The sequence below is a fragment of the Passer montanus genome, unplaced genomic scaffold (genome assembly GCF_014805655.1).
Source record: "Passer montanus isolate IOZ18808 unplaced genomic scaffold, ASM1480565v1 scaffold5, whole genome shotgun sequence".
Classification (NCBI taxonomy): Eukaryota; Metazoa; Chordata; class Aves; order Passeriformes; family Passeridae; genus Passer; species Passer montanus.
The window spans coordinates 5,194,137-5,210,755 of record NW_024369929.1 but is presented as its reverse complement, the minus strand read 5'-3'; the positions used below and the strand labels follow the sequence as shown (position 1 = coordinate 5,210,755).

The window sequence follows — 16,619 nt, the reverse complement described above, 5'->3', positions numbered from 1 at the left end:
ATATCCCTTAAGTCAAAGTGGGATTTTAAATATCCCTTAAGTCAAAGTGGGATTTTAAATATCCCTTAAGACCCATTAATATTTGTTACATAATTTACATATCTTCAGAGAGATGTGCTACACTTCCTTCTTGCATATTTATAAAGACTGTGACTAAACAGAAATTTGGTGGCCAAAGCTAGGTACTGTCATTTCCTCAGATCATATTGGTAATAAAATGTTAAAATTTGAGCAAGCCAGGTATACAAACCAATTTTTTTTCTTTCAGAACCAACTTTGCTAATCATTTTAACCAGCACTTGCTCAAAAAAAATGTTAATATTAATACAAAAAAGACCCACATTTACAAAACAAATCAAACTAATATTTATATATGACAAGTTGATCTACAATAAATTGCACATTGTTGGTTATGACTTTGGTTATACTGTATTAACAAATTTGGTTTCTAGACTAACACTGGAGAAAAAAATATAAAAATGCAGCTGTAGAAACTAGCAACCTGTAAACATATCACAGAACCAAATTCTGCACCTGATCACATGTGCATAACCTCCCTGCAATTCAGGAGTTTGCACATAACAGACTGCTGAATTTGGCCCAGAAAACCCTGTAAACATGTTCTTTATTGTTATGTAGTGCAATACTGCAAGAATGGATAATAAAGGCCTCTAACTATCAGTAACGAAATACTGAGTGATATCCATACAAATTTCACTTTAAGATTGATTTGTTGCAAAAGGCTGAATTGAAAATATTATCGTTCAACTACAAATTTATCCAAAAAAGTGATGAAAACTCAATAAACCAACATCAGTATACAAATTCAAACAAAAAATGGATATAATTTCTCATTAAAAGTCAGAATTATGCTGCTTATCTGTTTTGTATAAAAATCTTGGGTTTGTTACACTGTTTTAGCAAAAGCAAGTTAGAAGTCTAACAACTGTAGCAAGTCAGTGTTCTGCAAACAAAAGTTTTCCAATGTTTTATCTAATATGCTGAATAATAAGGTGCTTTGGGTAGATCTGTTGCAAAGAGCCTGAAGCAGCAAAAATCAAGATATTGTAATACATGAAGTTTGTTGGGCTTTTTGTTTGGCTGGGTTTTCTTTAAAACACTTTAGCAATTTCAGTTGCTCCTCTTAAAGCAGCAAATCAAATTTAAAACCTCTGCAAAGATTTCTTCACAGCTTTACTTCAGTAGTTTACTGCAGGACAGTCTCAAATATCGTACAAGAGGCAACTGCTAAAAACATTTTCATTTTTGACTTACTTGGCACTGGCTGATCCAATGTGTATATTGCATGGATGGGCAAATACACAAAACTATGGAAATGACAAAATCTATTTTCAAAAGTTACTGATTTTTAATACTTAGTTATTCTATACACGGTATACACTTCATATATATATATGAAGGTTCAAGCCATTTGACTAAATACAATGGTAGTCCCTGGAAAATTCAGATTTGTTTGTAAACCCTTAACATAAAATTGCAGCACTGGACCAACATAATGTCTGTGTCTTAATCAACCCCATCAAAACCCTGAGTGTTTTCAATGGCTAGAAGAAGTTTATCCCATAAATCTTCAAAGGAGTCATATGGAGGCAAATCCAAGCGATTAAAGCTGAAAAACAGATGAAAACTCTTCAGTATTTTATCACTTATACTGGAGGTCATAATTTATCTGAATTAAACACTCACCAGGTATGAGCTCTTGGCAGTTTTTCAGGGGTACCCCACTGCTCAACTGTGAACAACTGTGGTCCATTTGAACCTGAAGAAAAGAACACATCAATTTTCACCCTATTATGAAATCCTTTTGTAATCAGAGATTCAAATGATGACATATTTGGGGGTTTTGCAATCCAGGTCTGACATTAGAAGGAGCTATCTATATGAATAAAATACAGACCACAGAAAGTAATAGCCAATAGTTCCAATTCCCTTGTATTTTAGTTATTTTTTGCTGTACCTCAGTTTCAGGAGATTTTACACCTTCAGCTCAGAAGCCTAAGACCTAAACGTACATGCAGAGTAGCTGGTTTTGAAGTTTTCTGGACAAAAGAATTTTATACTTTTATAAATCTTACATGTAAAAACTTGTACATGTTTATCACCATATATTGTATAAACTGGCAGAAAATAGTCAATGCCCATCCTACCTATGCAGCAACAAAATTAAGAGTAACAGAATTTTTGCAAACATAGCAATCATATGTGCACTACCAAGATGTTCTTATGCACCTGAGAACATTTTCTGGCTAGCAAAAAGAGCCCCAGCTCCCTCTATCCTCCAACAACTGTCTCACAGCATCTCATCTCTAAGTTTCTTGGACTTCTCAATTCTCACCAAGCAGATGCAAGGAATATTTTATAACCGTTTCCTTAAGCTGGGAGAAGACTGCAGTTAAAAAAGGAGAAGGACAAAAACGGCACTATCTCAGAGAATGTCTGTTCAGGGTCCCGGCTGGGTTTGCTCCGAGCTGGGAGCACTGGTGCTGGAGGAGAGGAGCTCCCGGCAGTGCCACGAGAGGGAGATCTCGGCCAGGGAGCGGCCGGCAAGGGAACCCCCGGCAGCAGCAAAGCACCACGGACCCGCAGAAAACACTGAAAAACCACGTACAGCTTTCAGCACAAGGCACAGGAAATGGAATTGTTACTGGGGTTTAGTAAGGACGGCATGCTGGCCGCAGTAAAGCAGAAATAACTGTAAGAGAAATAAACACAGCACTGTGCAGACAGCTGCTACTTGTATTCACTCACTCGTTAATGAACAATTCAACTACAGAAAACTGCTCAAGTATATTCTAATCCCTGGGCAGAAGGAAGCCAACAACTTCAGCAGTTTCTTTCCCTGTATCAATTCTTAGTTCTACCTCTAGTAGTGTTCTTAGACAAACAAGCAGAGCTCCTGAGGCAGCAGAATTCTGATTGGGTTCCCCTGTGATGCAGCACCAGCAATGCCAAGGCTCAGGTGCAGCAGCAGACACATGGCTAAGCCTGCTGAGCACACTGTTCCTCCCACTGCAACTCACATCAGTTACTGATGGAACAAAAAAAAATAAACCAAGTATTTATGGTGAAAATGAAGACATGGAGAAATGGGAACACAAGATGGGTGGTTTCGTCCACAATCCTTTTGTTTTATAAACAAATTAATGTCCTGTTTATAAAAAAGGAAATGCTTAATCAAAGAGGCAAGTTAGACTATTCAGTCATTTGCACAGCATCTCAAGCACTTTTATCCCTAATAAAGTAGTCTAGCAGAAAACATAATAGCTGATGGCAGCTGAGAACAGACCTCCCCTAAGCCAAGCATCCCCACCCTTTGTGGGCTGCTCTATCTGCTTTTGCCTGCAGTCTGCCCACAGTGGCTTTTCTGGCTTTGCTATTGAAATTTGCTCCCTGCTGTCCTCTGCTTGTCTCAGTCTCAGCTTTGTAGGTTCACTACTTTTCCTCTGACTTTATGTTTAACTCGTGACATTTCAGTGGTCCCCTCTGGAGTATATCCTTACAAACAACTGCATCTGCACAAGCGTGGCTTGTGAGCAGATAAAAGCAGTTGTGGAACTGAAGTTAACTGCTGATGCCAGCATGTCTTTGTAATCAGATCTTGGATAACTGAGAATTTTCTTCAAGCTCAATCATGTGTTAAACAGGGATTTTTGCAGCTCTTGAGAACTTTAAAAATCCACGTTCATTTGAGAACTCCTATACATTTAAAAACTTCCAAAACCAAAATTAAAACAATATGTTCCCATATAGAACATGGGGAAAATGTCACATAAGTGACTCTTCTCTAACTTTGTGTCTTATAACTGCCAGTACATACTAAATTTTAAAACAAAATTTGAAAAAAAAATTGACAATGTCTGAAGTCAAACATCAGTACAATGTTGGCATCAGGTTCTTTGTTACTTAATTGTGAAGATAATCTTAAGTACTCACCATACAGCTCAGCAAACCCATTCATGGGAACACGTGATGTGCCAGTAACAAACTGAAGTAATCTTATTCTCTTTTCAGAGTCCATCATTAAGACTGCCTATGTATGACAACGATTACAATTAAAGATTTCTTTTTAAATTAAGGTTGTAAGCTAATAGACTTACGCAAAATAGTATCTACCTCTAAATCATTATCTATGAAATACATATGCATTTTTTTAGTGACACACACAGTCTAATTCTCTGCCTATTGCTGAAAGCTATAAACTCAACAATTTTTTAATGGCACTGTAACAAGAGTATGGTCACTGGCTTAGCAGGCTGTTAAAATGCTTCCCTTGAAGATTTGGTCCCCTACTTTCTTTGAAGTTTCTTATGTTATGAACTAGAAGCCAAAATCCTGTAATTTATTAAACAGAAGAGTTTAACACCTCTTTAGTGTAACCATGCCAGGAAAACCTACACAAATATTTTTAGCCCCAGTCAGACAGGGATATTTTTGAAAAAGCAATCATCAGTATTGCATTTACATTCTTAGCATGCATCTCATCTTTAGTTTTCTTACTTTCTCAGGAATTTTAATGGTCAGATAATATTTACCTAACCTTTTAATGAATGAAATGATAAACTAGCAGAAAGGCAGCAGCTTTTGAACACATTTTCAAGAAGAAAATATTAGAACTTCACAATACCTTCCAGAACCACTGTATTACTTGATGGTTTATGTTGTAGCCATTTTTGTACTTTGTGTGTAGTTTCCAATCAGCCACATCCACATCTCCCAATCCACACATTAATAACTACAGAGATAAACAAAAAACCAAACAAACAACACCAAAGTTTAAGTCAGTAAACTAAAGTTTCAACATAATTTGCTCTCTTTTCCATGATACACCTACCTCTAGCTCATTTTCATCAAAAATTTTAATCAGATCCTGTGGTATCAGTTCAAAAAAGCCCTAAAAAAGATGAGGGAAATTCATAAAAATCAAGGAAGCATTATTTTAGTTTTTAGTCAAGAAGAAGGATATGGGGAGGCTTTGGTAAACACAGCCAAAGCAATATATCAAAGACAGATGTTTGGACACCAGTCCTCAGTTCCGTTATAGTACTTTTAATTGATTTCTCACACCTTTACTGTGCAACACTGAGTGATGAATGAGTATGGAAGTCTGAATATCATCTATGTAGTACAATTGGTACAAAAAACGGTAAATTGCCTAGTTTAAATCAAACTAATTAATTAAGTTTCATTTCTACAGAGGTCATTAAATAGTTTGTTCTACAGCTAAAGCTGTCAGTCAGGATTGAGAAATAAGCAAATTTTTCAAGGTGAATTAAGCACCCCAGTAAAAACATACCAAAATATTTTAAACTCTGAAATAATTCAAAGCTGACACTACAAACAGTATCCCTGCCTTTTCTAATACTTTAACAAAATTACTAGTGAGTCTTCAGATGCAACAAACTCCTAGAAGAATTTATTTTGTAATTAGAACTGTACCTCTTTAAAGGCTGTCATTTGTTTCTGTACTCGGCTCACAAATCTCCACTGAATTACAAGACTGCAAAAAAATAAAAACCCAAACAAAACCACGTTTAAAATAAAAGTGATTTATATACAAAGCAACAACTTCCTTTTATAAATAAACCTAACACAGAGCCCCTGTGCTAGCAGGCAATCCAGGGAGGTACACTGCACACTGCAGCCACTACTCACTGAATGTAGTCTCTCTTGTTCTTGTTGGTGACAACTATTTCTGATCCACCACTTTTCAGTTCATGTTGATGGGTCTAAATGCAATGTACAGAAGAGGTCTTAAATAAGGTGAATATATAACAGAATTGCTATGTTACTATTAGATAATTCATTCAACTCCTGAGGACTGCAGAATTTGAGAACTATGAGAAACAGATCCAGTCACACAGATCACCTAATAAATAGAATGTGGTACATTTAAAAAAAATATCTATTATTAAGGGGTGCAATGGGAAACCTGCATTTTTCTGACCTGCTACAGCACACCACCCAAGACTGTACACAGGTTCACAGTAAGGGACATTTCTCTAACTGCATATTCCATGATCCAGCCCTCATTCCAAATCTCAAGGAAAAACAATTACAGAAACCACTTCAGCAATCAAGTCAGTAAGTGAATCAATATATATCTCCCTTACAAAGTGACTTATACTACACTAGAACCTCAGAAGACAAAAAACTCATTTTCATGGATGTACATTTGTTCATAGATAACATGGATGTTATCATGGATGTACATTTTCATTGCTTCTTCTGAGGATCACTGCTGTTACACAAGACCATAAAGGTTATTACCCTTAGATCTAGCTGGCAACTGCAATTTGGCAGATTTATTCAAGAGCTGTGGTATTTCTACATGACTTATCTTAAATAGCTTTGTATGCAATAACCAGCTTGTTTATTCTATAGGTTTCTAGTACATCTTAAGAGAAAGGAAACATGTTATCTCCCAGCAATTCCAGCATTTTCCAAAGGAACTCATCCTTTCCAGCCAGTCACATGAACTAACCTCTACTCCAGATCAAACAATGGACTATGGATATCTTAGTCTTGGTTACCTTCACAGCAACAACTACATTTCAATGCAAGTAGTATTCAACAAAAAAGCACAAGCAATTTTTTAAAGCTCTGCTTATTTCCAAATCCTTCATCACACCAGGCTGAAGGTGTGATGCACTCACATGCACTCACCACATGAGTGGAAAGAGCTGAGTGAGCAAAGCGCTTTTCTTAGCACCATACACATAAAATCCCCCAATTTCACAGGTCAAGTATTTTGTTCCATGTTTTTTCTATTCCACATTACATGAACATACTAACCTGACCAAAAAGTTCTTCATCAACCATGAATCTGAGATCCAGTTCTGTTGGATCATTTTCAAGAATCCATCTCAGAGAATTGTAATATTCACTATCCTAAGAGAAAATTACAAAAGAGTAAATGCTAAATAAAGTAGCCACCTCATAAACTGCAAGAGCTTCCATGACAGCCCAGGGAACACTTCTGCCTAGGGTAATCCTATACTGGATACAGAGACACTGCAGTTGTACAAAGCTCTGAAGACCTTTAAAAGCTGATTGCTCAGCAATCTATGCAAATGTCTCCAATAGCAAAATGGTGGTAAGATGGTATAGCACTAGCTGAAGCAATATATTTTGGACTCTTCTCTTGTCTCTCATTCTCTATTTATCTTCTTTCTCTTGTCAGGCATTACTACAAAGAACCTTAGGAAATGAAAATTAACATGAAGTTGACCACCTGCTGGCTCTATCTGAAGCAGTATGACGAGAAGGTTGAGGGAGGTGATTCTGTCCCTCTACTCAGCTGTGCCCAGCTCTGGGGCCCCCAGCATAAGGACATGGAGCTGCTCCAGTGAGTCCAGAGCAGGCCACCAAGGTGCTGTGAGGGCTGGGGCACCTCTGCTCTGGAGACAGGCTGGAAGAGCTGGGGGAGCTCAGCCTGGAGAAGAGAAGGCTCCAGGACACCTTCCAGCATCAATACAGGAGCTACAGAACAGGTGGTGAGGGACCTTCTCCCAGGGAGTGTAGTGATAGGAGGAGGAGGGTAGATGTAGCTTGGACATGAAGGAATTCTTCCCTGTGAGTATGGTGAGTCACTGGCACAGGGTGCCCAGAGAAGCTGTGGCTGCCCCATCCCTGGGAGTGTACACGGGCAGGTTGGACAGGGCTTGGTGCCACACCCTTCTAGTGGAAGGTGTCCCTGCCTTGCAACCCCAACCCAAACCATTCCATCATTCTAAAGTACTGAACAAAAACCAAACCAAACCAAAAAAAAATCAGGACACATCCATAAAACTATTAGTCAGAAACAGACAGCAACTACATACTGTCATCTTAAAGGGCAGCAAAACCACTAACAGATTAAAAAGCTTGAATAAAAAAATCACTTTGTCCATGACCATTCTAGATAAGAATCATTATCAGGGAACCAACCAAACAAGAAAAGTCTAAGGGACATGTTTTCCTCTAAAAATGTTACATTGTATCACTCAATTGTCAGTCCCTGAAAATTATTAATTTTTATAATTCAAGAAAAAAACTCATTTTAAAAACAGGTTAAGATAGGAATCCTGAAAGTATTTATATTCCAACAATCTCAGTGTCTAAACCAGTGTCTACACAGAAAGTTAAGTTCCAGTTTCCAATACAGCTTAACTGACTTGAACCTGAGTCTAGGTCTTTGATTTTCATTGGAAGTTTTAATTCCTATACAACTTACAGACTTACAAAAGATGTAGCCTAATATCTTTAAATCATGCATTTTCAACCTTCAAAATGTCGTTATAGATATATATACCCACACACACATAAAAATTATACATTAACATTAAATTTGTCAACATGATAAAGCAAATTACATACCACAGACTCCATATCATGTAGTGTTATTGGTTTTTGGAGCATCATCTTGTAAAATGGACGAATAAAAAAGGCTTTGAAGAAAAAGAAATAAATTTAACAGATGCAAGGACTTAGGACTCAAAACATATGCAATATTAATCTGAATATCACATTACATAAGATAAATACTAACCATCCAAAAGTTTGCCATGGTAAACAGCCATTCCAGCCACACGACCTATAAACTTGAAATAAGAGAGATGATCTTCATTGCAAAGTCCAGAGTTCGGATTGATCTGCAGAGTATAGTTATCTCTGAAGAGTTGAAGGAGGGAACAGGGAAGAGAAAGAAAAACAAAAATGTACTATTGGACCAGTCTCACATTTGAAGATCTGAAAGACATCACTTATGAAATCAGTTCTTGCTTTTCATGATGATATCTAACATTAAACAATGCACAACAGAAGGCTATTAGTATATAAGAAACACCAACCACAAACTACCTCAGTGAATTAGAAATATACCAAAGAGAAGGGATTAACTCCCATTTATTGGAAAGCAGAGTAACATTCTCTGCATTACTGGTTACATACTGCCTCTTCTGTATGCAGGAGACTGTTGCAAGCACATGCTTGTCCATGCAAAAATGCCATAGCTTATGTTAGACTGCTGTAAAAAACCCCCCAATATTGTCTCCACATTACTCTTCTGTCAAACAATTGGGTGCAGATTATTGCAGTTATTATCAGCTAAACCCTCTGGTACATTTGCAAGGGCAGCAGGAACCCTTAAACCAGGGAATTTTTAAAAAAGGTACAAGAAACACAATATCTTTTCCTAAGTTTTCACATCTTCCAGAGCAGTATTACTTACGTAGCTGAATATTCAAACAATCCATAATAAGGATTAAACATTTCTTTAGAGAGAAGGAAGAACCATTCCCTGGCAACTCCTCCATAGTCTAAACCTTTTTCACCATCAAATTCAATCCAAAGTCTTGCTTTAAGGAAATCTGCTCTCTTTACAGCTATGATTCTTCTATAGGAATCTTCAAGGATTGTTGTGCGATGAATTTTCATTTCAAACCTATTTGGAATATCACTCTAAAAAAGAGAACATGAAAACAAAGAATAATAAAACAAAACCCAGCATCTTACAGTTCTGTAGAATATACAAATTCTGAAAATAGACAAAGAGGGCACAGAAACTGTCTCCTTACATAACTTGGAAACATAACACAGTATGACTGAAAAGAGGCTCCATTTACCTACAATTCAACTAGCAAAGAGAATTTCAGACACTAACTTCTATTTCATGCTAAGAAAATACAGTTGAAGTTCTTACCAGTAACAGCATATGGGCAGTTGCTCTGCATGCAGCAAGGCATGGAGTCTCTTCTGACATTGAACATTTATCATATTACACACTTGATTAAAAACAGCTCACAGTTGACACATAAAATTATCTGGAACCATTTTTCCTGACTTATTCACCTCTAGTTCAATATTCTATGAGCCGAGGTGTCCCATTCTCTTACTTAAGACAAAATCTACAGTTGTATTTAATTCTTAAATTACCACAATTCTATTGTGTGGCTGAGCTCTCTCTCTCAGATTAAGATATTGACATTTGAAGGAATGTCAATGTTGTTTTACTAGGAACACAAAAAAAGAGGTGCATATATAATTGTGTGCAATGCACATGCAGCTCAAAATGCACAGGCAGACTTGGCAGGTAGAAGGTGAAGCATGGATCTAAACTCAAAGGCTATTATTATATATGTAAAATATATATTTTTTGGGAGCAAGGATGTAAAATTTGATTGAACTTGTGCAGACTCATTGTTACCTGGCTGTCCAGATGCTAGTTACAGTCTTTTATGCTACATGTTATAAATATACTTGGCACTGCCACTTCAAACTAGAGTTTGGAAACAACATTCATAAACATCAGATTTTAAAGCTGTAACAATTTATTGCAGTCATCCAGCCTGATCATGATGACAGCAGAGATTTCTACATAGACAGACTAAAATCTATTGTGAGAACTTTCCATATTCTGACTTTCAAAAACCATTCTATGCTTGATCAGTGATTTCCAAACTTTTCTGTTGCTAGTCTTACTTTCAGGTTCATCACATTTTAACCTTTGAGAATTTCTACTTTTTAAATCAGATTGCTTACATTCTTCATCAGTGCATAAAGTCACAAACCCTGCTGTTAGAGGGGGTTACTAAATACTAATTATTATGAAGTTGGTGCTTAACAAACGTATTTGTGATCAGACAGTAAATTTACCTTCCCTGTAAATTTGCTTTCCCTTGTTTAGTGGCCTAAATTTCATAACCTTCTGCTGGATTCCTATTGATTACTAACCTGTTTCTTCAATTTCTTTCTGAAGAATTCATACTTCCGCTTATAGTCCCTGGAGTAAGGCACAGCCTTTGGGGGGAAAAAGAAAAAAAATTCTTGTGTGTCTTGTGAAACACAGACAACCCATTTAAATTCTGAGATAACAGGAATACATGTTTTACTGAGTGCCAGGGGAAACTTCCAATTTATAAACACCAGGAATGAAAAGCACTTCACTGTTCAGATCAGATGCACAGAATTCTTGCTGTACTTCCCATTAGCTGATGTAAGTGCCTGAGATCCCTGAGTGGCCCAGATCAAAGTGACCAAAATGCCTTTGGTGACGTCCATTTCCCTGCTGGATCATGAGAGACCTGGCTACAAACACCTCTATTTTCCATGGACAGGGAAGGTTGTTTACATATGCAGGCTATTAATAAACACAGATATCAGCTGAACACTAAAACCCATCTATAATTATAATGCAAACCATCTTTGCAATTAGTTCTGATAATTTCACACTTCAGATTAAGTATTGAGGCTGGATAATTATTTTCCAGTTGAAAATCAATCAAATTCCTCTTTAAGCCGTTTTCTTTTTCTTTTTTTTTTTCTCAAATTTACTTCATGAATTGAGCTAGTGTAAGCAAGAAATAAATAAGACTTCCTTACCCACTTCAAAGCCCTCCTCCCAGTCTATAAAGAAACTTTCTTACTACCATGGGAACTGCTTTTTCTTTCTGGCATTTAAAGACCATTTCCTCAGAAAGCTTCCTAAACTGTCTTTAAAAATAAATAAAAATGCTTTGTTCAGACACTCTGAAAGTTTCACTTTCTAGACTGACTGATAAATGACAAGAATTTGTTTGGGTTCTATTAACTGTATGAAAACTGTATTAACTGTATGAAAAATCTACATTAGGAAAGCTTACTGGTCCAGTTATTGCCACATTCTGGAGTCGAGGATCCTCCCATTGTGTTCTCTTTGTATCTGCAAGAAAATTTTTCATTAGTTCCATTAATTAAAATAATGATCACAAATAAAATTATGATTAGGGAAGAACACTACATTGTACATACTGTGATTTATGAAGAATATTCTTCCATCTGTGTGAGTTCTCTCTTCCCACCCTGGCTGTAAAAAGACAACATTTTTATTATATTTTTTGATTACATTTTAATTATAAATTTCTGATCACACAGCGTGCATAGAACTCAACATGATCTACAGTTGTGGGCATTCCTCCCTCATCTACTGTCAGCACTGAAATTCAAACCAGTATTTTTTGTACAAAGAAAGCAGGCTGCATTTTCTCAAGTGCAAATTTCAATAATGCTAACTTAAACAGTTAAATTTTTCATCTCCAAAACAAGTACAAAATGGTTTACTTACTGGTAATGGGCCCAGGTCACCTGGATCTAGGGAAGTCTTTCTCCTTGGATGAGCAGAGATTTTCAGTCTTGGATCTTCCTTTGAAAAGAAAACAAGCAGCATGTTAAAATCCTTTTGCTGCTTTGTTTTGCCTTTAATTTTTTTGTCTTTATTAATGATTTTGTCAAGAATATGCCTAGTACTAATTAGGTAATGGTTACATATTCTGCAGCCAGATGAATCCTTGTGGATTCTCAGTCCTCTAGTAATTTACAGTCATCTAATAACCTCTCACTTTATTTTACTTACATGTATATAAAGATAAATCACTCACTCAATTTTTGTGTAATTGAGTCAAATTACTCTTTCCACACAATTTCTGACACACCTTATATTTTTTAGGTTTGGTGGTGTTTTTTGTTGTTCGGTTGATAGGTTGGAGTTTTTTGTGGGAGCTAAGATGGAGGTGGTTGTATCATATGAGTTCTTTAAATCTACCTGGAGAAAAGAATACCCATTTTGAATCAATTTAATGAATTTCTCCTTCCCTTTCATCTGACAGTAACACTGACTTACTCTGGAGATGCTTAATCCCATCTAGCAGCACTGCCTAGTGGTGAGCAGTGCCCCTCTGTGGAACTGCAGCTGCACAGCTCCCTCATCCATATGGCACTTGCACCTGGTCTGCTCTTCTAAGCATTCACAGAAATTTGTGTTGTGCCCTGTGATAAATTCAAGGTAATGGATTTCCTGTTGAAGGTATGTTTACAGAACTCATTTCTGTGAACAGCTCCTATAAGCCACCACAGTTCTGCAATGTCATTTAGGAGGGGCTTACATCTGCAAAGGAGATTCCTGTTTTCCTCCTTCCAAGCTAAACTTTCAAGTACCAATACAATTAGTAAAATTTATAATCTTTTACTCATGACAGGCATTATAACTTGGCATTTTTATTACATTATCACTCAGACTCACACAGAATATTTTGGGTTGGAAGGGACCCACAATGATCATGGAGTCCATCTCCATGGCCTGTACAAGGACGGAATGCCCCAGCTCGGCTTTTTTAGCACCATGATCTGACCATGCTCCTGAACAGACAGACACAACTATCTTGGCACTAAAGAAACATATGGAAGCTTGCTGAAAACAGCAAAGTTTTGATTCAAGAGGAACTAGAATTTCAGTTCATGAGAACAGTTTTCCATTACCCATGTCGTAGTTTTGGTATTGTGGTCAATAAAGAATGGTCTCCCATTGGGTGCGTGTCGGACTTCCCAGCCTTTAGGGAGAAACCCTTGCTCCATTTCAGGCTGCTGCTGAGAAGACTGTTGTGATGAATCACTGGATGTTGCTTGTGGCTGTCTTGCTACAGGAATACTTTGTGCAGCTGACGCCTGACTTGTTTCCGCAGCAATCTATGGTAAAGGACCAGAAAACATCCTATCAAGTCAAAGCCCTGTAAAGCAATACCTTTTTTCTATTAACCCGTATTTTGACTCATGAAAGCAGTTTCATAAAGCAAGTCCCTGACAGATGCCATGATATCAACCACAGTGACCAACAATCACAGACTGTGGTGAAGGTTTACAGAAGCTCTGCAGCCTCCTCAGTCAGCTACCACTCTCCAGAAGGGACAGTGACTTGCTACAAACATTGCTGTTGCTAACTCTCCATGCAGTCTCTCAGGTATTTTATGTGGTACTTGACAGTTTATGCCTTTCACGTGTTCTATTTCAAAGCCATCTCCACTTCTATTACACGAGATGTTTTAAAGGTTCAGTGAATACAAACATCAGTAAATTGAAGGCAGGCAATACCTGTACAACTGGTTTTATCCAGGTAGTGGTTCTAGAATTGTGATCTATATAATACGACCTTCCTTTTTCATCTTGTCGTTCTTCCCAGCCTGGGGGTAATCCAGATGAAGTAGGCAGTAACTAAATGTTAGTGACAACAGACAAAAAACAATTAAGGAAACTATGGAACTTACTGTGAAAAGGTTTTCCTCTGTCAATTTAAAACAACAAAACTATATTCCAGAAGGTTCATGACTTTATGAACTGGACGAAACAGATAAGAAGTATTTAAGTCCTTTACAAATAGCATGAAGTAACAGATTTTTATTTGTTTTTTTTTTTTTTTTTAATACTAAATTCAAACTCCTCAGGCTAAAGGATTCATTTATATACCTGGTTTAGGCTGATCCAGCCTAGTACTTCTGGCTATGAGATCACAGTTTGCAGTATCACCATAAAAGCAGAATGGAATGTGGGATAGCTTTTAATTAGAAGTAAACAATTATAAGGCAAACCATTTGAAAAATGAAACTCATATCATCAGGGCAAGACTACTTCCTTCTGCAGGCTATGCATCAAGATAATGCTAAACAAAGCTGAAACGTGGAAGCTTTGCAGCTGAACTAGACCCATAATTGCCATTTTGTCAGGACAGCTGCTGGGCAAGGAAGGCCAAATCTCATTTGAAATGTCAGCAGCTAACACAGCTAAAAGCCTGTGGTTTTTGAAAAATGACTTACCACTGGATGTGCAGGCTGCTCTTCAAGTCTGTATGTCTGCAGACTACCTCTTCTGCTGGAATGGTTCTTGAAGGAGTGCAAAGGAATGACACATTAGCTATTACTGCAGCTTTAAGGATGGCAGCAAACAGCCAACAATGGCTATCACACTTCAAGCTATTACAGTTTCCACCCTGAGCAAAGTGTTGTATTTATTTTGAAACATGATTTAATATTGTATTTTTCAAAATCTTGTTTTAACAGCTATTAACATCAAGTTCACAGACTCTATTATAACCTTAGAATGACAGAGGCTTGTGAAAGTTCAGAATACTCTAGCAAGAGATGTTTTGGCATGTAAAACATTATTTACAAATAGTTACAGTACTATTGAGTTTACAATATAGAACTTTCTGTGTTCTAAGTAAAGTCTGTGATAGAGAAGAGCTAGCACAACTTTCCAGAGAGTAAATTAGGTCAATAATGAAAAGGTATGAGAGTCTGAGATAATCAGTTTGACAAGAGCAATTAAATCCCTGGACTTTGCCTAAGTGTCCACCTTCCTGCCTACAGCCACATTTAGATCTCACTTGCTACTTAATTAGGCACCTGTATTTCATTTTGCTCCAGAATTCCCCCAACTATTTGAAGGATTTTTCCCTATTCACATACTACTGAAGTACTTCAAAGAAAAAAACATTATTAACTTTTAAAGTTTTTTTGGTGGGGGGTGGGGTGTAATGCAGGTGAAAAAAGGCAACACTGCCATTCTAGCTGACTCTTGCAAATAATTTGAACATCTGCTTCTTTCTTTGCCCAGGCCACCCAAGCAAGCTGAAATAACAGTTTCTTTGCTACCCATTGAATGCTGAACTGCAGAGATCAAGTCCTGTTACTCTCACTTGACTATTTCCCCCACAACACTAGTGATACTTTGTACAAACTCTGATAAACATTGTCAATTCCAAATTTACATTTGGAAGGGTATGCTTAACATCACACAAACTAATGATTATTTCAATACCAAAATCTAACAGACTAGATGGCCTGGGTCACCTCTAAAGGCTTTCCTCAATGGACAGTGGATTTCTCACGTCACATATCAGGTTACAAGGCTGTTTGTGGAGCTCGGGTTTCACAGGACAGCTGAGCTTATTTAATTGCTTGTTACCACACCACCAAAAAGTCGAGTTTCACCCTGGCTACATGCTCCTGCTGTTTTCCCTATGCTACTGCAGCATTTGTCAGACAATCCAGCATGCTGTTTGCTCAAACTGCAAAAAAGCAGAGTTGGGAAAAAGAGCATAGTTTACTGCTGGGTTAGCAAGCTGAACAGCCTCGTGCAGAGGGCTGGCAAGTTCCACAGCTGGCACAAGGGCTGTGGAACTGTATGAGCAAGCTCCCTATTTTGCTGCTAAGGAAGCAGCAGGTTTACACAACCCAATCATAAAACCTTATCCCAATATTCAGAACGAAAAATGGTCTATCTTAGAACTTCTTCTAACTGGAAAAGTAACTCACATAGCACAACTCCCTTAGAAATAAGCTTCCAAGATACAGATTTTTTTCATTCTTAGTTTTCAGCACTCTATGAGACTAGACTAAGAGGTAGATTTACAGACTGAAAAATAGTTCACACAAATCTGTTTTAACCTCAGGCAGAAATCCATATAAGCAAAGCAGAGAGCAAGAAAATGCTTGCTTAGATGGGATTCTACAGCAAAAAGACTATTCTTCTCAAAAGCCTGTGCTTTTGAGATTAAATTAAAAATAAAATTCCTAAATAAAGTATTTATGGATCTAATTCTGTCAGAACAATGAGAAAAATAATTTACAGTGTAGGCTGTTGACTGGCCAGTAGCTGGACTTCCAGAGGTAGTAAGTCTGTTACTCAATTCTTCTGCAAGATGACTCTGTATATCACAGCTACTCTGCGAGAGAGGTATTTGAACATTCTGACTGCTGTACATTGTTGCCTCATCTTCAGTTATAATTTCCCAGCTCTTTAAAAGGAAAACAAAG

The 16,619-nt window shown here is 37.3% G+C and overlaps 1 protein-coding gene across 4 annotated transcripts in view; it reads right to left on the bottom strand.

The window, feature by feature from the left end:
* Nucleotides 1-1,345: 1,345 nt before the first annotated feature.
* The window catches only part of NEDD4 (NEDD4 E3 ubiquitin protein ligase), a 49,268-nt gene continuing 33,994 nt past the window's right edge, over nt 1,346-16,619 (bottom strand). For all 4 annotated transcript variants that reach the window (XM_039723230.1, XM_039723231.1, XM_039723229.1 and 1 more), the window contains 19 exons: nt 16,433-16,600; nt 14,619-14,684; nt 13,900-14,019; nt 13,291-13,497; nt 12,101-12,178; nt 11,788-11,842; nt 11,640-11,698; nt 10,732-10,797; nt 9,230-9,459; nt 8,549-8,670; nt 8,377-8,447; nt 6,814-6,909; nt 5,674-5,747; nt 5,458-5,518; nt 4,853-4,912; nt 4,646-4,753; nt 3,955-4,051; nt 1,708-1,780; nt 1,346-1,630 (listed from right to left, as the gene is read on the bottom strand). In XM_039723230.1, coding sequence (XP_039579164.1) covers nt 1,528-1,630; nt 1,708-1,780; nt 3,955-4,051; nt 4,646-4,753; nt 4,853-4,912; nt 5,458-5,518; nt 5,674-5,747; nt 6,814-6,909; nt 8,377-8,447; nt 8,549-8,670; nt 9,230-9,459; nt 10,732-10,797; nt 11,640-11,698; nt 11,788-11,842; nt 12,101-12,178; nt 13,291-13,497; nt 13,900-14,019; nt 14,619-14,684; nt 16,433-16,600 — 1,914 coding nt within the window. In that variant the 3' untranslated portion in view covers nt 1,346-1,527. The remainder of the gene's footprint in view (nt 1,631-1,707; nt 1,781-3,954; nt 4,052-4,645; nt 4,754-4,852; nt 4,913-5,457; nt 5,519-5,673; nt 5,748-6,813; nt 6,910-8,376; nt 8,448-8,548; nt 8,671-9,229; nt 9,460-10,731; nt 10,798-11,639; nt 11,699-11,787; nt 11,843-12,100; nt 12,179-13,290; nt 13,498-13,899; nt 14,020-14,618; nt 14,685-16,432; nt 16,601-16,619) is intronic.